Below are 25952 nucleotides of genomic sequence, written 5' to 3' on the forward strand. Positions count from 1 at the left end.
ATTAAATAATTATGCTTCAAAGGAGAAGATTTGCATCAAAATGTCTGAAATCAGTCACAAAAGTATCTACTGCAAAAGAGGACATGGGTGTGGATAAGAACAATACATTTTCATTGTCATTTGTACCTGGAACTCTGTTGACACAGGGGATGCAATTTTTTGTAGAACATGTTTTCATACTTGGCTGCCATCATATTTAATGGGACGCATCTGTCAACAGAAGGTCTTGGAAAATGCTGCAGGGTGCCATCTGGGAATAGTTTTCTCCTGTGTGAAACTGGCCTGAGCAGTTGGATAAATCCATCACTTCGGGGCATTGTTCTTCAATTGGTCAGCTGATAGGAGAACAGGCCCATATATAGTTGTGTCAATTAACGACAGGGACACATTCTGAGAAATGCATCTTCGTGTGAACAGCATAGAGTGTGCTCACACAAACCTAGGTGGTACAGCCTATTGCTGCTAGGCCACAGACCTGTACAGCATGTTACTGTTCTGAATACTGTAGACAATTTTAACACAACGCTAAGTATTTATGTATCTAAACATAGAAAAAGTACAGTAAAAATATGGTAGTAAAACCTTATGGAACCACCTTTGTATTAATATATGCAGTCCATTGTTGACCAAAACATTTTTATGTGGCATGTGGCTACACAAGATGCAGTAGTGCTGGGTCTTGGAAAAGGTTGAATTTTTAATAAAGAGCTCAAAGTAATAAAACCCCCACCTAACCCCATTTACTACCTCTTTCACTGATCTCAAGAACCACTAAGTCAGAGGTGTACTTCTTGGCCTTAATTGTGCACCCCTCATGAGGGTGCGAGCACCAGGCACCATCTCAACAGTCCTTGAGAACAGAGCACACCTGATCTTTCAGATCCCTACAGATGAGATAACGAAACAGACTCTGAACAAATGAGGCAGGGAAGCCCGAGGCTGGTGCGCTAAACAGCTGAGCAGCAGAGAGACGGGGTGGCACTGGCTTTAGGAAGATGCTGTGGGTAGTGGTGGGCAGGGGTTTGGGGAAGTGAAGCAACTGGACAAATGCAGTGGTCCAGGTGGAAGGTGCTGGAAGGCCCAGCATCACACGTGGACACCAAGCTTCAGAAGGACACCGGCAGAGCAGATGCAGAGTGGATGTGCTCACTCTGCATTGCCCCAGAAGACAAGGCAAGACTCAAGGCTGGGAGTCAAAGGGAGGCAGATACAAGCACAGCAGAGGAAGAACTTTCTAGAATTTCAATGGGATGTGTCACTTCATTAGAGAGTTAGCTTTCCTCACTGAAAATACTCAACTGGAGGCTGCAGGAGCACTGGTTGAGATAGGACAGACGGGATCCCTGAACGCCAAAGTTCCTCTCTCGTGGATGGACCAACACCAGCCCATGGGCTGCTTGCATATGCACCACCGTCACCGAGTGTAGCTTCAGGCTTGTGAGCAATCCTCGGTGCATCAACTCAAAAGCAGACAGGGATGGGGGCCAGGGATGGGGGCCAGGGATGGGAAGTAAGAAGAAAGGGTTGCCGGATGGTGCCTTTGCTCAGAACATAAATATCCTGGCTGAAACTCCCCTCGAGGAATGTCACCGCTGGGCCCCTGAACACAAACTCACCCCCAGCATGTACGTGGGAGGACAGGGGCACCTGCTCATACCCTCAAGATCTCTCGGCATAGACTCCCTTCCTCGGCACAAAGGGTTGGAAAGAACCTAAAGATTCTATCTAAAGACAAGCTAACTGTGTGGGAAAATGGCAAAATAGGGACCTAGAGTAGGTTAAATATTCCCAGTGGGCTGCGTTAACAATTTCATCTGATTACAAATGCTCATATTTCAAATACATACAGGAGCCAGCTGGGTGTGGGTGCAGCATTCAGTCCTGAGGCCTCAGAACTGCTGTCTGAGCGCAGCTGCAGCGGGTGCAAATGCGCAGAGATGTCAAAGGCAGAAGGAAGCAGGTGAGAGCGTTCCCTGTCTTTAAAGCAAAAGCGTTCTCATTCAAAAGACTGAGTTCTACTGAACCAAGTTGCAGACCTTAATAGTAGAGATAAATGTAAAAGAGAAACTTTAATGTATCCTAGAAAAAAAATTTAAGAGATAACATCTTGGTGTTCCTCGGAAGAAGGTATGTCATGGCATTCCACGTTCTCTTTCAACACAGGCAGCACCTGAGATCCTACAGACAGGAAACACGGAGAAGATGAATCCAAAGATGTATGCATCAGGTACACGCCAAAGTTCACCTGTGAGCAAAACAGCAGCAGCAACAACAAAAAGAGCTAGATTATTTTGGCAGTTAAAATAATTTTGTAAATAGTAATGTCTAACTAAAAGGAAGTCAGATCTTTAAAGACATGTTCTGGGACAGATATCCGTTATGTAGAATACAGTGGAATAAGAGAAGAATCCTAATTTCAGACCCCAAAGATTCTCATTCTAAGGTGTCCTTTCCGGGCAACCACCCCACACCTCTTTCGTGCTAGACACTTTCTTTTATCTCTTTGCCACACACCCCGAGCTTCCTGTGGGAGGACCTTCTTCCTGCTCTCAGCCTCTGACCACTGCCAGGCCAATTTCCTCTCTGTTCCCTGATGTAAAAGCCATTTGGGAAAATAACATCAAAGTTCTGCATGCTCCTTGAGAACGAGTGATGTAAGTTCATTTCTTCAAATGCTCCTGAAGAAAGATGGAAGGTCCAAAATGAAGAATTATGTAAGTCTGCTCAAGGTGAGCCATCAATGCAGGAAGCCATTAAGAACCCTTCCGAGGACTTGATGTGCTCCCCGATCTGTTAGTTCCTGTGATAACATCTGTCGGTCCTCTCGTGTTCCAGGCCCCAGGCTAGGGGATGGGGCCAAGTTAATTCCTCAATAGTTGTGCACATGTGGGTGAAGAGTGCATGAGAACTCTCTGCACTCTTTTTGCACCTTTTCTGTAAAGCTAAAATTATTCCAAAATTTAAAAATAAAAGATTTGTGCATATGAGAATTGCAACAATGCTGAGAAACACTATTCCTGTGCCCCAGAGTATTTGTGCCCATCCATCCCTTCTCCTGGCAACCTTCATGGGACAGGCTCAAGGTCTCCTAGTCAACACCACCTGCATCAACCAACATGCTGTATAACACTCAAATGCAACACTCTGCAGACCGTATTCATCCCCTATCTGTAAGAAGACCTGTGTAAATCAAATACTGTGAAACAAAACCCCAGGGTTGTTTGTTTGTTTGTTTGTTTGTTTTTGAGACAGAGTCTCACTCTGTTGCCCGGGGTAGAGTGCCGTGGCATCAGCCTAGCTCACAGCAACCTCAAACTCCTGGGTTCAAACAATCCTTCTGCCTCAGCCTCCCAAGTAGCTGGGACTACAGGCATGCGCCACCATGCCTGGCTAATTTTTTTCTATATATATTTTTAGCTGTCCAAATAATTTCTTTCTATTTTTAGTAGAGATGGGGGTCTTGCTCTCGCTCAGGCTGGTCTCGAACTCCTGACCTCAAGCGATCCTCCCACCTCGGCCTCCCAGAGCGCTAGGATTACAGGCGTGAGCTATCACACCTGGCCCAAAACCCCAGTTTTAAAGAAGCACAGGAAGCAGTGCAGAACATTTTACCAGAAATTAACCTGCCAGCTTCTTATTGGAAATAGGTTAAATGTTTGCATTATTTCTGTTAATTTTCAAAAATTGTTCTATGAGCCTGACTGCTTACTTGGCTTCCTGGAATTCTTTGCAAACAAAAACTCCTAATAGAAAGTGTGAGCCTGAAAATAAATCTTTCTAAGGAATTAACATATTAGAAGTTCAGTTTTTATAATTTGGAACGCATAACAACATTTAGTTATTTTAACCCTCAACGAGATGAACTTGCAGGCTGAGTTGAATGAATTTACTGACGCTTCTATGCAGTTATTCTATTCACAGTAAGGTGTTTTACTCTTCATGAGACCTCTGAGGTGAAGAAAATAATAATCAAGACAATAGAGTTATTTATTTATTTATTTATTTTTATTTATTTATTTTGAGACAGAGTCTCACTCTGTTGCCCAGGCTAGAGTGAGTGCCATGGCGTCAGCCTCGCTCACAGCAACCTCAAACTCCTGGGCTCAAGCGATCCTCCTGCCTCAGCCTCTCAAGTAGCTGGGACTACAGGCATGTGCCACCATGCCTGGCTAATTTTTTCTATATATATTTTTAGCTGTCCATATAATTTCTTTCTATTTTTAGTAGAGACAGGGTCTTGCTCTTGCTCAGGCTGGGCTCGAACTCCTGAGCTCAAACAATCCGCCCGCCTCGGCCTCCCAGAGTGCTAGGATTATAGGCGTGAGCCACCGTGCCCGGCCTACTTATTTATTTTTGATACTCCATAGCTCTTCAACAAGATTTGAGAGCATAAAAAATGTATGTAATTTTTAAAAAGTGAGGAATGGGATGGAAAGGAAAAATAAGACGGAACCACAAACAAGGTCAGAACCTTAGTGTTGGCCCATCAGCTTTAGATGGTGCAGTAAATCCTCCACTTTCAGAAATTACTCAGCACTATCGTGAGTAGAGTTCTAACTTGGGTAACGCACCAGGATCTTAAAACAGGGTATCATATTTTACAATCGAACTTACCTTTCTCTCGCGACTCTCAGAAAGTGTTTGGAAAACACCTTGGTTTCGTTGCCCAGTTTGCTGATCAATGCAAATCATCTGACATCTGTGGCAAGGCTCCAAAACCTGGCAGGTGAGAACGGAAAAGACAGTGTTGCCAAAAAAGTGACCAGATCCTCGTACTTTGCAGGGAGGAAGAACCACAGAAGTGGCCCCTCTTCACGGTGCCTGCCGGGGAATCACCCGCATTTATTCGTCTACTGAAAGGCTGTTGCTTAATGGCTTTGGAGGAAAAGAAAAGAGTGGTTGAGAATTTTGATGGCTTCCAGGGAATGTTGGGAAATGGATCTGGGGAAGCAAAGCACATAGTGACTGGGAGGACAAATTGGAAAAAGAAAAACAGCCACAGACCCAGCGCTGAGCCCCTGGGAGAAAGTCATCAGAAAGAACCTTCGTATGTCCTTGGGCCCAGCAAATTCATGTCCACAAATATAACGTAAGACAGGAACCAGAAGTCCAAACACAGAGTCAGATACAAGGATTTGTGCTCACATTATTAATAATAGGGAAAATTTGGTAACATCTTTTTTTTAATTTCAGCTTATTATGGGGGTACAAAAGTTTAGGTTATGTATATTGCCCATGCCCCCCACCCCCCTCCTTGGTAACATCTTAAACATCATACAGTAGAGAAAAATGGTTAAGCAAACCATGCTACATTTATATAATATACATCATGCAGGTATTAAAATTAATCTATAAAGGCCTTTAAATAAAATGGGGAAATATTTAATTTTATAATTGAAATAAGCAGAAAAATTATAGATGTATTTTTATATGTGTGCATGTGTATATATCCATACATACACACGCCTACACACCACGCACATGTAATATGTAAAACAGTATACAGCTTTTTAACACAGCTCATACTGTATGGTAGAACTTCTACACTGGGTGGTCTGCCATGAGCATTTATTGCTTTTATGTTGAGAAAATCCCCCCATAAATGTAAACATAAAGAAAGAAAATATGCAGCTCAGCCGTGACTGATGCTTCTTTTACTGCACACATAAAATGTGCAAAGGTGCTTGATTTTTTTATAACCCTTTCTCCTAGGCTCACTCATGAGCAAATACAAACTGTGCGCTGAAATTGGAAACACCCACCTAATCTGGATGTGTCTTACTTGGCCTGTTCCTCTTACTCATGTGAAAGTTGAAGATACCAGGATAAAATCACTCTTGTCAGACCCAAATGAACTGGAGCCCAGAAAGCACGAAGGAGGAGGGCTCATGCTGGCCTGTCTGAGATAAGGACCGTCTCAAGGACTTTAAATAACCCAGCAAAAAATTCCTCCTTGTCTTTCACGAACCTCATGCTTTTCATGACCTACATTTTGCACGTATGCACATATTTTTATGACCAGGCTTATCACTGGACGTTCTTTAGGGCTGCAGCCATTCAGATAAGATGCTCTTGAAAGAACACTTGCCCAGTAACAGCATCTCCACCCAGGAACTGACGCCAGCTCTGGCTTTGAGCCTCTGGAACCAATGAACTCTGTTTTTTTTTTTTTTTTTTGGAGACACAATCTCGCTCTGTTGCCCAGGCTAGAGTGCCGTGGCTTCAGCCTAGCTCACAGCAACCTCAAACTCCTGGGCTCAAGCAATCCTCCTGCCTCAGCCTCCCAAATAGCTGAGACTACAGGCATGCGCCACCATGCCCGGCTAATTTTTTCTGTTTTTTAGTTGTTTGGCTAATTTCTTTATATTTTTAGTAGAGACGGGGTCTTACTCTTGCTCAGGCTGGTCTCGAATTCCTGACCTCGAGTGATCCTCCTACCTCAGCTTCCCAGAGTGGTAGGATTACAGGTGTGAGCCACCACGCCCAGCCCAATGAACTCTGTTTCTAAGCAGCTTATATGAATATTTTCTTTTTGCCAACAAAAACTTCCCCTTACCCTCCGCTCTTTGGGTGCATCTGTGGCTTGCCATAGCTGGGCATACTGTTTATAATCCTTTTTGCTTACTCCCAAATAAATTCATCATACTAGGAGATAATTTTCTCTGATTTTTTTTTTAAGGTAGACACTCACACGCTGACACTGGACATAAAAGCAGTGGAAACATAACCCCCCTTGGTACCCAAGTCAAGATTCCCAGGCCACATAAGCAGCCAGCGTGTGCTGGAAAGGAGCTCTGCCCAGGACTCGGCAGACCCCGTGACCTTCCCAGGCCTCATTTTGTCATCCAGCTCCTTAGCTGGATTTGATGAGGATTCCAGACACTATTTTGAGGATGCTGGGCCCAGGCTTGGCACTCAGTCATGCTCAAAAGTGGACACTGGCCAGGCACAATGGCTCACGCCTGTAATCCTAGCACTCTGGGAGGCTGAGGTGGGAGGATCGCTCGAGGTCAGGAGTTTGAGACCAGCCTCAGCAAGAGCGAGACCCCGTCTCTACTAAAAATAGAAAGAAATTATATGGACAGCTAAAAATATATATAGAAAAAAATTAGCCAGGCATGGTGGCACATTCCTGTAGTCCTAGCTACTCAGGAGGCTGAGGCAGTAGGATTGCTTAAGCCCAGGAGTTTGAGGTTGCTATGAGCTAGGCTGATGCCACGGCACTCTACCCCGGGCAACAGAGTGAGACTCTGTCTCAAAAAAAAAAAGAAAAAAAAAAAGGACACTGTCTGTGATGCACAAGGATGCCTGTGATGGAATGAGGTTTTTGTAAGATCACAACGTTGTGCCCTCAAAGAGCCAGAGGGGCTCTCAGTGTAAGAATCCTCTTACCGGCCGGGCGCGGTGGCTCACGCCTGTAATCCTAGCACTCTGGGAGGCCGAGGTGGGCGGATCGTTTGAGCTCAGGAGTTCGAGACCAGCCTGAGCAAGAGCGAGACCCCATCTCTACTAAAAATAGAAAGAAATTATATGGACAGCTAAAAATATATATAGAAAAAATTAGCCGGGCATGGTGGCGCATGCCTGTAGTCCCAGCTACTCGGGAGGCTGAGACAGGAGGATCCCTTGAGCTCAGGAGTTTGAGGTTGCTGTGAGCTAGGCTGACGCCACGGCACTCACTCTAGCCTGGGCAACAGAGTGAGACTCTGTCTCAAAAAAAAAAAAAAAAAAAAGAATCCTCTTACCTTCTCCACCTGAAAGTGGCTGATCCCCTAGGTGTGGCTCCTGCAGAAAGGACGCCAGGGCCCAGCAGCACACACCAGCCCTGGGCCCAGGCTCCAGATGCCACTCCATAAACGATACCTTCTGTAAAATCCTCCCACTGGGGTGAAAAGGTGCTCCTAAAACAGTGTCTCAAACTGGCAGAGGGAGGGACATTTTCCAGAAACTCTTCTCAAATACCAATACAAAGAAAACAATTTTCTTAAAAGTTGTCATTCTTAAGTTTTTTTTCTTGTACTCTTACCAATTAATATTCTAAAAGTGTGTTCACTAGCATATATGTCCATTAAAAAGTAAGTCAAACAATACAGAAGCTTGAAGAGTTAAAAGACAAAGCACTAGGCAGTGGTCCCCTCCCCATCCGCAGGGACAAGTGCTACTAATGTGACCAAAAGCCATCTCAGACCATGACGTATAACTGTACACTCACTGACATCTGAGAGCCCTCTTAGGTTTCCTTTATTTTATTATTATTTTTTTTTTTAGGATGGAGTGCAGTGGTGGGATCATAGCTCACTGTAACCTTGAACTCCTGGGCTCAAGCGATCCTCCCACCTCAGCTTCCCCAAAGTTCTGGGATTACAGAGGTGAGTCACTGCACCCAGCCAGGGTTCTTTCTGTTTCAGTTACTCCACAACACATGACAGACATCCTTCCACGTCACATGGAGAGACGCCTCATCCTCGCATTTTACAGTTTTTAGATGGATGGCCTGGCTTTCTCGTGGGTTAATACACTTAGCTCTTCTCCTTTGAAGCCGTGTGAGTAGTTTCTAATGCTTTGCTGTTAGCAATAATTTTGCAATAAAGGCCTAATTCACATAACTGTCTTTCCTATTTGGATTTTTTTTTAGGATCAATCCCCCAAAATGAGATTATAAGGCAATAGGGATAAAAGTATTTATGACTTGATAATACCCACTAAAAAATTACTTTCCAGAAAGAGATGAGCTAGTTTCATTGTAACTGTCAGTGCGGAGTGTTATCATCAACAGACATTTTTAAGCATTTGCTTTTTTGAAAGTCATGATATTAACCATACCTCATACTTTTTAATGCCTGCACTGGACTACATTGTATAGATATAGCATAATTTATTTAACCAACCTCTCTGTGGTAGATATTTAGGATGTTGCCCAATTTTTCATAATTATAAAAATGGTATAGTAAGTCATCTTGTAATATATCTTTGCATACTTGTATTTTTTATGGGATGTATTTCTATAAGTGAAATTATTGGGTCAAAGAGCATGCATATTTTAACTTTTATTAGTTGCAGTTTATTAAGAACAATGACCTAAATAATAGTTCTAGTTCTGTTTCCCTCCTTCTTTCTTTTCTTTCTTTTTCCTTCCTCCCTCTCTCCACCTCTCCAATACTGTATTGCATATTCAGTGTCTACTTTGTGCCAGGCAGGATACGTAAGAGCAGGTATTTTTAAAACATGGCAGAGACGTGGGGATAAAAAATAAGGAAGAGAAGAGTAAGTAAGGATGGAGGGATGAGGGAAACAGCAGGAGGGCTGTGCCAGAGCTGGGTTTGTGGCAGAGAAAAGAGATTGTTTTTCAAGGGGGAGCAGCCAGAGTAAAAGAAACTCTGGGGACTTATATGGATAAAAAAAGATCATTGGGACATTATGTTGTGTCATGCAATTCTTCCCCTCCACCTCAGCTCTCTGCAATTCTTTAATAAAGATTCAAATTATTGTTTAATGCTTTTCTGCATGTTACAGTGGTGTCCCTTTTGAGTTCCCTTTGACACAAGGTAGCGCTATTATAGTCAGGTTACACCAGGGGTCCCCAACCTATGATGAGTTGTATAATCATTTTATATTACAATGTAATAATGATAGAAATAAAGTGCACAATAAATGTAATGTGCTTGAATCATCCTGAAACCACCCCCCTCCCCATCCCCGGTCCATGGAAAAGTTGTCTTCCATGAAAACGGTCCCTGGTGCCAAAAAGATTGGGGACCGCTGGTTTATACCACTGGCTACTTACACTACTACAGGTTGAATATCCCTTATCCAAAATACTTGGAACCAGAGTGTTTTGGATTTGGGATTTTTTTCAAATTTTGGTATATTTGCATTATATGTGTGTGTGTACGTATGTATGTGTATATGTGTGTGTGTGTGTATATACAAAAACTGGTACACTTACCAGTTGAGCATCCCTAATCTGAAAATCTGAAATCCGAAATGCTCTGATGAGCACTTCCTTTGAGTGTCAAATTCGTGCTCAATAAGTTTTAGATTTTGGAGCATTTCAGATTTTATATTTGTGGATTAGAGATACCCAATCTGTATTATAAATATAATTTCAGCCCCCACTGAAGGACTGAGCACATTCTCTGCAGATGACCCACCCTTCTGTCCTAGCTACTCCTTATCTTACTGTCCATTTGTCCCCTCAACTCTTACTTATTGAGCACTGACTTTGGGCCAGGGCTGTTCTAGTCCCTGGGACTACAGCAGGGAACAAAAGAGACTTAGTTTCCACCTCTGTATGTGCTGAAGGAATAAACAGACGCCCTGCAGAGCATGACTGTCCTTACCCAGGTCAGGGACATCCTTTCCAAGGAGGTGACATCTGAGCCCCTGGAGCCACATGCCAGGCAGAAGGGCCAGCAAGGGCAGAGGTGCTGTGGTGGGAAAGTTGGCTCGTTAGGGGTCTGATCTCATAGGGTTGTGTGAGGAGTACAGATTTTAGCCTAGGACTTTTATCCTCTTTCTCACATCTTTGAATCCCACAGCAAATGTTTTGGGAGCCAAAAGCCTGGGGAGAGAGGACATCCTGGTGGCTTTGCCTCTGACTGCAATCTGCCCCCCAACCACCAGCAAAGGCAGAAGACAGAGCTGTAGAAGAGGGGAGGTGGCCATGGGCACGGAGCACCGCCAGGCTTCTGGGTCACCCTCCATGAGCTCCAGACTGCCAGAAAGTCCAGCAAGTTTCAGGAGGATGACGTTCTCATGGACACATGCTTTCCAAGAAAACAGAATTTTAGGCCTGGACACAATTACAGCATAAGGGTAGTGCTGAGCCCTCTGATAGTATCTATGGAGCACACTCACTGTTCCTCGTGTGAAATTGACGGCTGCCACCCTCTTAGGGAGTAAAGGATGGATCATTCCATGAGGTGTCCCAGAATGCTGAGGTCACATCTGCCAAGATTTTGTGGGTAAGAGATAAAGACATGGGAAGAGGGGAGGATTCCCACCGGCCTCTATCCAGGTCTGGGATTGAGGTCAATCTTCATTGACAACCCTTGAGGAAGGATCACAGAACCTCCCAAAACTTACCTGGAAATGCAAGGAACCGATTGAAATCTCATCCCATTTCTCTTCTTCAAAAGCCTTTGTTCCATTGGTAATAATATTGGCACGAAAACGCAAAATGAGATCTTTCATGGGGAATGATTCCCCCTTTCCATTCTGGTCACTGTTTAAGACATACCAGGAAGAGTAAATGGAGGGAGGGCGGCGGATAATTGTATTGCTGTGACAGTTCAGCGTGCCTGCTTGAGATGCCTGACCTCATCAGCTCTATCTGGCCTGAGGCCGGGATGGGCAGAACAAGCTTTTACCCTGAGTGCAAGGCCAAGAGACACACACCTGGCACACAGACATCACGGCCTCCCCTGGGATATGGTCCCACCTCCAGGGAGAGGCCCACAAGAGCAAGGCCAAGGGACCCTGGAAACCAGATGAACAGTGCTGTAGTGAAGGAACTTCGGAGAACATACCAGTTCTATAAGGTGGGGCAGGGCAAGGCATTCAAAGAGCTGTCGACAGGCTTAATTACCAAGGACCTAAAAAGCACCAAAAACTCACACTCTTTTTGGACATTAAAACCCAAAAATATAGAGAGGATAATATTTCCTACCTTCCATCCTATTTGCTATTTTAACTAGCATATGGTATTTTTGTGATTCTTGTTTTAAATTTCTGTCTACTGCCATGAGGTCCTGCAAAATGACCCTCTGCACCTCCGTGCACCCCCACCCAGAGGGATGCACTGAAAACACATTGTAAAACTTCTCCAACAAAAGAGCACATGCTATGTGAGCCCATTATATTAAGTTCAAGAAGAGGTGAAACATCTACCGTGAAAGAAGTCAGAATAGTGGTGACTTTTGGTGAGGTTGACTAAGAGGGAATACAAGGCAAGATTCTGGGGTTCATTCTCTGCTTGATCTGAGTAGTGGTTGCATGGGCGTGTTTATCTGTAAAAATTCATTGAGCTGTGTACTTATGATTTTTGTACTTTGTTGTGCTTCAATAAAAATTTGTTTTGAATTAAGTTGGTTGGGGGGAAATCCTTGAGCATGGTTAGAATTTGCCCTGGAGACAGAACTTAAAGCCTCCGGGGTCAGGGAAGAAGGGGTCCCAAGGCTATTTTCCAATCTCCTTTGAATGGCAAATGGCGTGTGAAAAGCCAAGGACCAGAATGACCAAGTCTAGCTTTGCCACTAACTACGTGCAGCTCCCGTAACCTATGAGGACCGCAGTTTCCTCGTCTGTAATGAAAGGGTTGGCACTTTGCAGTCCTCAAACCCTTTGCTTCTGGATTTTCTTCCCAGGTTATAAGCCCTCCCTTTGTGCTTTGTAAAAGGGGAAGTTTTATGTTCAAAACTATTGTAGTCAGCATATGCACGATAGAGCCCCTCAAATTTGCAAATAGAGCACAGGGAACCAGCAAGCAGGAGCCCCTGGGACCCTCACCCTGTTTTAGGCACAGGGTTATTCCTCTGTCCTTGGACCACCTGCTTGAAACCAGCCAGTGGGGAACGTGGCTCCTCCTGGTAGGAACAGAGGTTGCCGCAAGCCTGCCCCTGCCTCCTGTCTTTCCACACCAAGAACCCCAGAAAACCGCAGACCCACTTTCTCCGGGGCTTGGGTGCCTGAGGAGGAAGGTCCCTCAGTGCTGGGAGAACTGAGTGAACAGCCAAGGACCATATGGCTGGGTCACACTTCTGCTCCCAAGGAGGGTGAGCGGGGCCACCGCACAGGAACACTGTTGTACGTTTTCGTTAATGTCTAGAAAGAGGAATTATTACTACAAACAGCCCACCCCTGTAGAGGTGGAGACGGGGCCGTGGGTCATTTTTATTTCACTGTATTTGTACATGTTTGCAAGTGTGCACATGAACACGTGGCACGTTAGAGTCACAGGATCCATGGCTCACACGCTCGTAACGTAAGCACCCTCCTTCCTGGCCTGTGGACTAGAAATGAGAAGCCCCCTTCCCACTCACGGCTCTGGCATAACAGCTGAGTGATTTTCCCTAATTGCCTGCCAACCTTGGGACTTCAGTTCGCTCTAAAGAACAATGAGGGGGTTGGCCCAGCCAATAGCCTTTCTGGAGGTGACCTCCTGACACCGCCAGGGCCCTTGGGGGAGCAGGGAGTGGCAGTGAGTAGGCAGGGGCGCTAGTTCCATCAAATGGTGCATCTTACAAATAAATCGAGCCTGCAATGGCAACTTAAAAAGCTTTCATAGCCACTCATTTTTCAGCCCTTGAAGTGGCTGTGTGAAGTAGGGCAGGACTCCCAGGGGACAGGGGACAGCGGGAGGGTAGACAATGAAACGGGGTCAAGTTAGTGGCAATTCGATGAAAGCGAATGTTAAGAAATGAAATGATTAAAAAACAAGAGCTAAGGGTTCTCCACTAAGGACCTTGAGGATGTCAAGAAGGACCACTGGAAAATAAAAGAGACCCCTGTTAAAGAGTAATGGAAACTGGCTGGAAGGGCTCCCTGACTTCTCAGGGCCTCAGTTTTCCTGTGTAAGTAGAGTAGGGGCTGGACTCCACGACTCCCCAGGCAGGAGCGGGCCCCTGCTCCCCGGAGCAAGTGGCTATGCTTGTCTGCTATTCCCAAGGTAAGAGATCTCACCTGGCGTTTAACTGCTGGTGAAGTTCCGAAACGCTTGATGTGTTCACCAGCAGATACTGTGCTTTATTCACCAGAGAAAGGGTGGCTGTTGTCCCAGGACATTGATCTGAAAATGATGGAGCATTTAGAAGAAGAGTTGTTTTCTTGGAATGCAAATGAATCATGTTTCCATGGACATGCATTTTTAAAAAGGTAGAGACTATTTCTACAAGAAATGATGCCCTGGCAATAATAAAAATGTTCTAAGCATGACTCAAACCTCTCAAAAACAGCGGGGGGGGGAAAAAAAAAAACCCTGAGTTCCTAGAATACTCTGTTTAAAATAACCTGGAGAAATGTAACAACAATAAAATGCTAAGGTGAAATTGCTACAGCAAAGACGACTGGGAGGCAAGACCCAGCACAGGATGGGCCGAGGGGTGCAGCCAGGTGCGCCCCTCCCAGGGACGGGGCAGGGCAGAGGCCCTTGGTGAGGGTGACAGGCCCAGGAAGATCTTCTGAATCTAAGCAGGGAAAGGATGTTTGCCCTTGGGCAGGTGTGAGATACTGACTTTAGAAATAAATAGCCAGCCTGTCACCTGGCTTCCATCTCCCCTTGGTGGGCTCATCATCACTATCACTACCCAAGATGTTGACGAAAAGATTTCCGTGGGCCAGGCCCTAGTGAGCTGTCTCCAAACTAAGTCTGCACACAAGAATGGATACTTTTAAGAGAACTGCAGTCCAGATCCTGCACTTGCGTATATCCTCTTTGCGAAAACGGCTCTTCCAGAGAAGGGAGGTGCACTCCTAGCCCCTCCACAAACACCCTTCTCCCACTTCACAGAGGAAAGGCCACAGGTCTCCTAAGGCACACTGCCCCAGGGGGCTAAAGATCTCCGGGGTGGAAAACAAAAGCCCCATTCAAAACCCTGGAGTCTGTGCTGAGAAAATGAAGTCTCTAAAGCCAGGGTGAATGATCCTCCCATAGGTCAGATGGATTCCAATTCTTTGCTATCCACAAAACTGCAGAACCTAATTAAGTTGTCAAGTGACAGATGATTAAAGGCATTTCAATCTTAGATCCCAGAGCTTCCTCACGTACCTCAGAAGAAAGGTTTGAGTGGGGGTGCATTATCCAAACTCCTTCCTTCCCCAGCTCTTTATTTAAAGTTTCTCATAAGAGACCTAATGCTGGGTACCAGTTATTTTGGCTGTAAGTGACAGTCATTCATGGATGTGGGAACCAATGGCGGGGAGCCAGCCATCTTATTAAGGGATTCATTTTCAACCATCTTTTCTCATCGTGCTCAATATTATATTTTTTCAAAATGTATGATATGGTTATGTTACTTTGATCAACTATATACTATTAAAAACTATGATAAGAACTCAATCTGGGAGAAATTTCCTAACATTTAGACTTCTTACAATCACGGTACTCTTTAAAAAATTCTTATTTCATGGAAGTATGATAGGGTGATCTCTGAAAGATTTCCAAGCACAAAATATATAACACTAAGATAAGATTCTATTGAGGAAGCAGAAAGGAAATACAAGTTGAAGAAAAAGGAAAGAAATAAAATTTCTAACCATTAAAAGACAGTTTGTTCATATATATTTCATGAGAAATGAGTCAGATGCAGACCCTACGCCAAGTCAGGAGTGTCTTTGGAACATGCGCGGTGTCATGAAACTCCTCCACTTAGAGTTCTCCAGTGAGTCCGCAACCACAAGGTAAAGGCACCGACTTCTCAGCAGCACACTCGTTCCTTCTCCCCAGCTCCCTGCCATCACTCCCCTGCTCACATCCGACCCTCCTAAACCCTTCTCTGAGCCCACGAATGCCAAGCCCTGCCATGCTGCTCCGGAGTAATCTTCCTGCCTCTGTCTGCCCGGAAAGCTCCTGCTCTCCTGTTACGAGGCAGCTCCAAACTCACCTCCTCCCTGAAGCCTTCTGTGACTCATTCCAGGCGTAGAGAACTCTCCTGCACACAGGTGCCCTTTGCACAGACCTTTATTACATTCCTTGTGTTGTAGTGTTTCTGTTTGCTAACGAGTCATCTCACCAACCGAGACTCCAAAGGACCAGGACCAGGTCTTTGTTATCTCAGCCAGCGTCCTGAGGGCCAAGCCAGACCCCAAGTAGGCAGCAGATGCCATGAATGACAATTCACAAGGGTAGCAGCAGTCCTGACAAATCCCACCCCTTGCATGTCCCTACCCATGGAAAGACCCATTTCTCTCTCCCTTTCAATCACGTCTCTAAGCTTACCCATGCCCAGACCCCACTAGCTAATCTCAATAAAATGAGCATAAATGTATTCCCCTTCTCCATCACATAATGACTCAAATTCTTTAACAGCTTATGACATGGAAAATCATCAAAACTTTAAGAAGTCTAAGCAGATTATAATCCTTTGACTTCTCTCTATATCTTGCATTTTCAGGGATTCATAGGCTAGCTAGTACAGGTCCTTAGACCCAGTTATTAGTCTTATATGGTCAAAATGCTGTTCAGATTTACATGCCAGTGTGTCTGGGAGCTGATCACCAGGCTAGGTCGTCCCTGAACAAACCGGTAAAGTAACAATGATCTACTCATTCATTCATTCATCTAGCATCTGATTCATTCACCTAGCATTTATTGAGCAACTACTACATGCCAGGCATTGTTCTAAGCATGGAAAGATAACACTGAAGAAAGCAGACAACAATGCCTGTCCTCATGGAGCTTACAGTCTAGCAGAGGGGATATAGAACAGAAAATAAATGAGCAGAATACATAGTCAGAAGGATGTGGAAAGTGCCGAAGAGAAAGATAAAGCAGGGAAAGTTGCTGCAGAGGTTCAGGTACAGGCTGCAGTTCTAAAGAGGGCAGTCAAGCCAGGCTTCCTTGAGAAGGTGACATTTGAGCACAGAACTGAAAATGATCTTTTCTGCACCTATGGGACTGTCAACTCAAGGTACTTTATTTTCTATGGCCTCACTTCATTCTAACAGTGGCTTATGGTGGGAAAAATTATGAAAACTTTTAAACATCTAAGTAATTGAAGTCTGCAGAAATTAAGACACAATGGGGTTCAAAGACTTGCCAAGGTCCTACTACCATTTGGTGATAGAACTAAAAGCTAGAAACCCAGGTTTCCTTGCTTCCAGGTCCTTGCTGAGGACATAGCAAGATATTAATGTTTTTATTTAATGAAAGTAAGTTAAGTGTGTTTCTAAATGTGCAGGACGGAGGCTGAATGCTTGCTCAGAGTCTCCTTGGCGTCCTTAAGGGAACCCTGGAGCCCACTCGTCCTCTGACATGGGGCCACCCCAGCAGCTTTCTGCCAAAGGACGAACACCCCCACTTTCTGTACAAGTCGCCCTACAAATCCATTTCATAAGTTGTTTTTGATGTGTCCAAGAGTAAGCCAGTGTTCCTATCCCCTGAAAACCAACCCAAAATGTAATACCTTGTCCATGTTTCTTCTTTGCATTCCTTTGAAAGTTGGGACTTTGTTTGATCAAATGACACGGACGGCCAAAAAACTTTGACAACCAGCTTGAAATTTTTTCTCCACAATCGTAAGTATTTACCCTGGCAAAAAAAAAAAAAAAAAAAAGAGGAGGATAAATTGTTAGAGAGTATTTGTTTAAATAAGAATCTATGTTGCAAAAAGTTAGATTTCAAAATAAAATAAAACAAAACATTGCGTGAGCCCTGGGGAAAGGCAGCCTAAAGTTGCGGGTGTGCCTAGGAAGCTGCACAGAGATCACCTAGTCACGGGAGAGCCCTCCGTCTGGGATTTATGCAAAGCTTTCAGATCAAATAAAAAGCTTTAGAAGTTTCTCCTGAAAGACGTTTTAAATATTAATTATTGATATTGAGAACCACAAAGCTTAGAATTTGAGACCTTCTAGAGTGGTATTTTGCTTAAAGAAACCCTTGAATCTAGAAATGCGTCCTGGTTTTCCACTATGGGCCTGATTGAAATATTTTCTCTCACAGCCAGAGCACATGTAAAACAAACTCTATACCCGTAAGTTACAGATGTATGTACTGCATTTATTGATCCAGTCTTTAAAAACTCTGGAATCCTCTAGAAATTTGCTTACCCCAGATTCATTGCCCTAATTGAAAATGTGCTATATTGAATGTTTAAAGTGGCAAAGACCAGTTAAATCAGTACCAGTACTGGCAAGAAGATGTAAACTGTGCTCAACTCTGTGGCCTCCAGGACGGGGTCCAGTGTCCATGACACTCAACATGCTGAGCACGGTCGTCACACTGTCACCTTCGTACCCTTTCCTGGGATGTAGACCTTCATAGTCCCAGAGTGATCCTCTGCCTGGCACCCAGGAGCACTAATGACTTAAATCCAATTTGAATGTAGCTTCAGCATTTAATGTGTCATTTCATGACCTGAATGATAGTATAGGATATATTCATGGCAGTGCAGAAGGAAATGTAATCTGATTTGACACCATGCAGTATCTACTGAGCACAGACCTAGCCACTAACAAGTTCATTGTGTTAACTGGTAGGCAATCAGCATTTTAAAAGCTTTTTATCATATGTAAATCTTTAGTGAACTATCATATACTTAACTATTTTAGTATTTGGTGGGAAAATTGGTTGGGACTTAAGACAGGACAAATTCCCACAGTTGAAAAATGTGCTATTCCACATGTTTTCAGGTACAGATCAGATTAAATAACAAGGGATGCAGACAGTTGATTTATTCAATAAATGGATTTATACGTACGATCGAGAAATAAAATAGGAATGCTATTACATTCAGCCCTACTTTACATTTCCTGGAATTTAGCAGATGATTTATCAACAACTCAGATTATGTAATCTATAACAATATGGTACATAATTTAAAAGTTATCACCTGAAAGCTGTACTTTAGAAACCTGAGGGACATCTTGATACCCCCTCACCCTCAGCCTCCTTGTAACGTAGTTGCCCCTCCTCCCATGGGTAGGGAAGCGTAAGATTGAGAGTGGGGAATATGGAACAGAGGGAATAGACTGCAAAAAAAAAAAAAAAAAAAAAAAAAAACCAGCAGAAGATGTTTTCTGTCTCTTTAAAACTTCCCCCAGTCTTTTTGGGAACTGACACCTGCATCCCTGCCTTGGGCAGGTAGTCAGTAGGGACAGGGGAATGTCTTTCTTTCTTTGTGTTACAGGAGATGTCTCCACTGAACTGTGGCTCCATCCCAGGCCAGGCCAGGTACCTGGCTAGTGGAGGTCTGGGTGGTCCTCCCAGGTGGGCGGAGGTCACAGGCTTTGTTTTCAGCAGAGACAGGATGATTAGAATCATTAACTGCCGTTAAACGACAATAGCCTAGAACTGAGGGCCCTCCCTTTACAAGCTCTGTATTTCTGCTTATGTACAGGAATTTGGATTTTGAGATGATAGTCTATCATTTTCCTCTTTTCCTGGCAAAGCAATAAACTTCTCTTTCCTTCTCCTCAAACCATTGGTTCTCATTCTTCTGATGCAGCCTCAAGGACAAGTGCCGAGCTTTGGGTCACACCCTCATTCAATCCATCAGCAGTTCAAGTGATTCTATTTCCAGAATACATATCTGACCCCTACCTGATTTTCTCCCTGACCCTGGTCCAAGCTTCCATCTTGTCTCACCTGTGTTGCTAACACAGGTGCTTAGCTGGCCTTCCCACTTGCACCCTACCCCCTTCCAACTATTCTACACCCACCAGCCAGTGTTTTCAAAATGTGAATCAGGTCTCCTCCCTCACCAGGGGCCTCCTCTGGACTGCTACAGTGGCCTCCAAGCTGTTCCCACTGCTCCACCCTGTCTTCCTGCCCCTTGCTCTGCACCCAGCACTGTTCTAGGCTCTGTGGGGAGCAACACAGGCATTCTAGTGGGAGGGACTGAAGAGTAATAAACAAACATATAATATGTTGGGAACAATAAAAGTGAAGGAGACAACACAGCAGGGCAAAGAGAGGGGCTGATTTCTGAGCGTGGGCAGGTGGCCCTCTGAGAACGGGGCTTTCGAACAGAGGCCAGTTGGAGGCGAGACTGACGGAGGTAAGGGAATGAGCCCTGTGGAGGTATAACAAGGGGAAGAGCATACCAGGCAGCAGGAACAGTAAGTGCAAAGACTTGGGAGGGAACATACTTGGTAGGTTTGAAGAATACCAAGAAGCCAGTGTGGGTAGAGCGGAACGTGCAAGGGGGAAAGCAGCAGCAGCCTGGAGCCAGCAGAGGATGGATCCCACAGAGCATCGCTCTCCTCCACCGTGCGCCAGCACCAGGGGGAAGAGATTTTCATGTGCTTCAGAGTCTCACCTGTCAGCGCAGACCTTGCTCTGGCAAATCTGAATCCGTTCACTGTTTTCCTCAAGAGGCACCTCTATAGGCTCCATCCCTAGTGAACGAAGGTTAGAGTCAAATTTATTGTTATGTAAAAAGAACAACTACCCAACTTCAAAATACACTACAAAGCTATAGTAACCAAAACAGCATCCAGGGGTGGGGAACCTGCAGTCTCAAGGCCACATGTGGCCCTCCAGATCCCCAGGTGCAGCCTCTCCACCGAATCCAAACTCCACAGAACAAATCCCTTTATTAAAAGGATTTGGATTCAGTCAAAAGGCTGCACTCAAGGATCCAGAAGGCCACATGTGGCCCCAAGGCCCGCAGGTTCCCCACCCTGAATGGAGAACCCAGAAATAAACCCGTGCATTTACAGCCAACTCCTTTTTGACAAAGATGCCAAAAACATACAATGGAGAAAGAATAGTCTCTTCAATAAACGGTTCTGGAAAACTGGATATCCACAAGCAGAAAAATAAAACTATCCTTCACCATATAAAAAAATCAACTTAAAATGGATTAAAGACTTAAATGTAGGTCCAAATCTATGAAAATACTAGAAGAAAATATAGGGGAAATGCTTAGGACATTGGTCTGGGCAAATATTTTCTTAATAAAACCTCAAAAGTACAGACAACAAAAACAAAAATGGGCAAATGGGATTATATCAAACTAAAAAGCTTCTACACAGCAAAGAAAATCAACAGAGTAAAAAGACAATCTATGGAATGGGAGAAAATATTTGCAAACTATATATCTGAAAAAAAGGTTAATCTCCAAAATATACAAGGAACTTCTACAACTCAATCGTAAAAAATACATAAATAAACATCCTAATAACCAGATTTGAATAGACATTTCTCCAAAGCATTTCTCCAAAGAAGATATACAAATGGTCAACAGGTATATGAAAAAATGCTCAACATCACTAATCATCAGGGAAAGGCAAATTAAAACCAAAATGAGATATCATTTCACAATTGTAAGGATGCCTATTATAAAAAAAAAAAACACACAGACTACAAGTGTTAGCAAGGATATGAAGGAATTTAACCCTTGCACACTGTTGGTGGGTATGAAAAATGGTGCAGTCACTATAAAAAATAGCACTGAGTTTCCTCAGAAAATTAAAAATAGAACTATCATATGATCCAGCAATCTCACTTCAGGATATTTATTCAAAAGAATTTAAATCAGGATACTGAAGAGACAGCACTCCCAAGTGCCTTACAGCACCATTTACAACAGTCATGGTGTAGATACAATCTAAATGTCCATCAACAGATGGATAAAGTAACTGTGGTATTTACATATAATGGAATACTATTCAATCTTTCAAAAGAAGGAAATTCTGCAATATGTGACAACACGGACGAACCTAGAGGACATTAAGTTGAGTGAAATAAGACAGATACTGTATGATTCCACTTATCTGAGGTACATAAAATAGTCAAATTCATAGACTCAAAAAACAGAATGCTGGTTTCCAGGGCCTGAGGGGAGGGGGAAATGGGGAGTTGCTACTCAACAGGCATAAAGTTTCAGTCAAACAAGATGAATAAGCTCTAGAGATCTGCTGTATGACGTTGTACCTACAGTCAACTGTACAAAAATTTGTTAAGAGGGTAGATCTCATGTTAAGTGTTCTTACCACAATAAAATAAAATACTTTTTAAAAGATGATATGCCTATTTACATAGAACATGCATGAAACTCTAAAGCCCAACTAATAAAACTAGCAGAAAATCAGAAAAGCTATTGGATGAAACATCAATATACAAAAAGCAATAGTGTTTCTATATGGCATTAATAACCAATTAAAACATTTAATAGAAAAATACATAGTATTCAAAATACTCCAATAAACTATTATACAGTTGACACTTGACTAATGCAGGCTTTACGGGCACCCACCTGAAGGGACAGTTCAGGTTCCCTACCGCATAACAGAAACACCGTGCTAGCCTAGAGTGCTCAGCAAAATTGTTACAAAGTAGACTAGACAGGTACCAAGATAACTACTGGGCTGGGGAAAGGTGTACTTTCTTGGGTGTCTCAGCACTTTCTTGCCCTGAAATGGCCAGTTCCAACTGGCCCTGACTGCTTTAGAGCTGTTTTGGTTGTCCTGCTGTGTCCTTTAGCTAATTGTAATACTAAAATCCCCACCTATTGGAAAATTGTAATATCATTAACATAACATGGGTTGCATGATACAGTTTGATGACAGTACTGTGCCTGCATTTGTTTCACTGTGAACAAGCAAAGATACAATGTAAAAACTTTGCATTTCTCATTGTGAAGAGATTTAAAGCAACACCACAGGGCGCGCAGAGGCGGATTTTGCTAGGAAGACGTTCCTGTGGAAGAAATTCCTGTACCACCCAGAAGGAAGTGCCCTAGTAAGTAACGGCTAATAAACTCATCTAACTCACCAAGCTGGACTTGCTGGAGTCATTCTTCGATCTCTCAGTTCCCTCTTACTTTGGGAAGTGGTTTTTCTTTTCTTTTTTTTTTTTTTAAGACAGAGTCTCACTTTGTTGCCCAGGCTAGAGTGAGTGCCGTGGCTTAGCTCACAGCAACCTCAGACTCCTCGGCTTAAGGGATCCTACTGTCTCAGCCTCCCGAGTAGCTGGGACTACAGGCATGCACCACTATGCCCGGCTAATTTTTTCTATATAGATTTTTAGTTGTCCATATAATTTCTTTCTATTTTTAGTAGAGATGAGGTCTCGCTCTTGCTCAGGCTGGTCTCGAACTCCTGACCTTGAGCGATCCACCCGCCTCGGCCTCCCAGAGTGCTAGGATTACAGGCGTGAGCTACCGCGCCCAGCCGGAAGTGGTTTTTCTATACTGTCCTGGGACTTTCCCAAAACAGAACCCCATGCGTAGTCAAAAATCTGCATATAACTTTTAAGTCCCCAAAAACTTAACTAATACCCTGCTGTTGACCAGAAGCTTTACCAATAACATAAATGGTCAATTAACACACATTTTGTATGTTAAATGTATTATATGCTGTATTTTTACAATAAAGTAAACTAGAGAAAAGAAAAATTATTACAGAAATCTTAAAAGAAAAAATATATTCACTATTCATTAAGTGAAAGTTGATCATTATAAGGTCTTCATCCTCATCGTTTTCATGTTGAGTAGGCTGAGGAGGAGGAGGAAGAAGAGGGGCTGGTCTTGTTGTGTCAGGGGTGGAGAAGTGGAAGAAAATCTGTGTATAAGTGGAATCATGCAGTTAAAACCTGTGTTGTTAAAGGATCGACTGTATACTAAAAAACATGTAGGAATTTTCTGGAAAATATTATTAAAATTTTGAAGTAAAGAAGTCTTAAATGGAAAGAAATATTATTTACAGATAAAAGATGCAGTATCATATGTTGTAAATTCTCCCAAAATTAATAAATGACTTTACAATCAAACTTATGATTGCAAAATATAATTGCAAATATATGATTGCAAATTATATGATGTTGCAATCAAAATCCCAACAGGACACACCAACTAAAATACAGAGATTGTCAGAATGGATAAAAAAGCATGAGCTAGTTATATGCTGTATACAAAAAAACTTACTTCAAATAAAATGATATAGGCAGGTTAAAAGCAAAATGAAGCCTTCAGGAAGGTGAAAAGATAATCCACAGAATGGGAGAAAATATTTGCAAATCACAGATCTGACAAGGGACTTGTATCCAGATTATATGAAGAACTCCTACAACTAAATAATAAAAAGACAAATAACCAATTTAAAAACGGGCAAAGAATTTGAATAGACATTTTTCTGAAAAAGATATACAAATGGACAACAATTTAGGAAACAATGTATTACCTACCAAGGAATAAAGAAAATATGGCAAATCCATACAATGTAATATTATTCCCCAATAAAAAGTGAAGCACTGCAACATGCTACAACATAGATGACTCTTAGCCAGGGGTGGTGGCTCACGCCTGTAATCCTAGCACTCTGGGAGGCCGAGGCGGGAGGATGGTTCGAGGTCAGGAGTTCAAGACCAGCCTGAGCAAGAGTGAGGCTCCCCTCCCCCCGTCTCTACTAAAAATAGAAAGAAATTAGCTGGACAACCAAAAACATATAGAAAAAATTAGCCAGGCATGGTGTCACATGCCTGTAGTCCCAGCTACTTGGGAGGCTGAGGCAGAAGGATCACTTGAGCCCAGGAGTTTGAGGTTGCTGTGAGCTAGGCTGACGCCATGGCACTCTAGCCTGGGCAACAGAGTGAGACTCTGTCTCAAAAAAAAAAAAAAAAAGAAGCCAATCTCAAAAGGTCACATACTGTATGGTTCTATTAATATTACATTCTCCAAAAGATAAAGCTACAGTGACAGAGAACAGATCTCTGGTTGCCAGGTGTGAAGGGTGAAGGCAGGGGAGACTACAAAGGAATACCATGACAGAGTTTTCTGGGAGTGATGAAACTGTTTTGTGTTTTGATTGTGGAATAGCTACACAAATATGTACATGTGTTAAAATTCATATAGGAGAAAAAGGCCAAGACTAGCCCAGACAATTTGGAAGAATGAGATATCAAGACTCATTCTACAGCTCTAGTAGTAACACTGTCCTCTTGATTCAAGGAAAAATAAACCACTGAAACAGAATAGAACACTTACAGCCAAGAAACACAATCATGAATATATGAAAATGTGATATATCACAAAAGTACAGCGACAAGTTAGGAGCAAAACTGGAACATTCTATAAATGGTAGGTAGGGTGGGGAAGGAGGAAAAGTGAGACTTAGGAGAAGTACACGAGGAATTTCAGCTATATCTGTAATGGTTTTTTAATTTCTTTAAAAAAAAAAGAAAAAAGGAGGAGGAGAAGAGGAAGAGGAGGAGGATCTGAAGGAAATGTGGCCAAATGTTAAGATTTGTTAAAACTGAATGCTGTAACTGTGTATTATATTATTCTCTACACCTGTGCTGTCAACATGTAGCTATTTAAATTAATTAAAATTAAATAAAATTTAAAATTCAGCTCTGGTGTCCCACTAGCCACATGTCAAGTGCTCAAAGCCACTTGTGACCAGTGGCTACCAAATCGGACAATGCAGGTAGTGAACAGTTCCATCATCACAGAAAGTTCTATTGGACAGAGCTGCTCTATACTTTCTATATGTTAGATCATTCATAATAAAAATCAACAAGGAAGAAGTAAAGCCTGGAGTACATACTATGATGAGTGAAAAAAACAAAAGTGATATAAGTAAAAAGGATATCATATAATTCATATAAAGTTTATGCCTCTTTACTTTCTGATTGGGCTGTCAGATCTTTACCTTTCCCCAGAATTTCCCAAAACAAAAGGAGAACAAACTCTTTGTTGTCTCTCCTAGACACTATTTCACTTACTTTAGGATTATTTTAATTTTTGGTAGAAGAAAATTTTACTTTCATATGAGTATGAAAGCTGCTCTTGAGAGCTGCTCTGTGAAAATGAAGCAGTCTTCCCACCTTTGGCTTTGATGACCATGATCTTTTGCTGCAGGTCGATGAAGGGCTGGATCAGGCAGAGCCGTGGCTCCTGCTTCTGATTCAGGCAAATGCCGTTGTGATTCACAACCATCCAGCTCTGGTCATACAGCAGCCCTTGGTTTCCTACAGGCCACCTGGTCACCTAAACAAAAAGGTGGGTGTCTTTTAGGCTAGGGCCCTCATGATGATCTTCACATCATTGCGCAGTGGCTGCTCAAATACAGATGGACGCCATGAATTCAGCACATACGCTTATAGGAAGGAAGGGAGGAAGAGAAGAAACTAAAACCAAGACGACCATGCAAGGAGACACTGTGGGAGCTGGATACCTCCCATTCAGCACCAGGTCCACACTCCATCCTCCTCCACTTCAACCTGTGTTTTAAGCAGTAATGCACGTGCACCACATGACATTCAGAGAGTACAGAGCCTGCAGTATGAAGCAAGC

At 43.2% G+C, this 25952-nt stretch overlaps 1 protein-coding gene across 1 annotated transcript in view; it reads right to left on the reverse strand.

The window, feature by feature from the left end:
• Nucleotides 1-1401: 1401 nt before the first annotated feature.
• MOCOS (molybdenum cofactor sulfurase) overlaps nt 1402-25952 on the reverse strand; it is a 47679-nt gene continuing 23128 nt past the window's right edge. Inside the window, exons 9-15 of the mRNA XM_069468451.1 lie at nt 25484-25646; nt 19974-20052; nt 17121-17245; nt 13681-13786; nt 11086-11224; nt 4615-4719; nt 1402-2245 (exon numbers count right to left, since the gene is read on the reverse strand). Of these exons, the coding sequence (XP_069324552.1) occupies nt 2093-2245; nt 4615-4719; nt 11086-11224; nt 13681-13786; nt 17121-17245; nt 19974-20052; nt 25484-25646 (870 nt within the window). The 3' untranslated portion in view covers nt 1402-2092. The remainder of the gene's footprint in view (nt 2246-4614; nt 4720-11085; nt 11225-13680; nt 13787-17120; nt 17246-19973; nt 20053-25483; nt 25647-25952) is intronic.

Source organism: Eulemur rufifrons, chromosome 5 (genome assembly GCF_041146395.1).
Source record: "Eulemur rufifrons isolate Redbay chromosome 5, OSU_ERuf_1, whole genome shotgun sequence".
Lineage (NCBI taxonomy): Eukaryota > Metazoa > Chordata > Mammalia > Primates > Lemuridae > Eulemur > Eulemur rufifrons.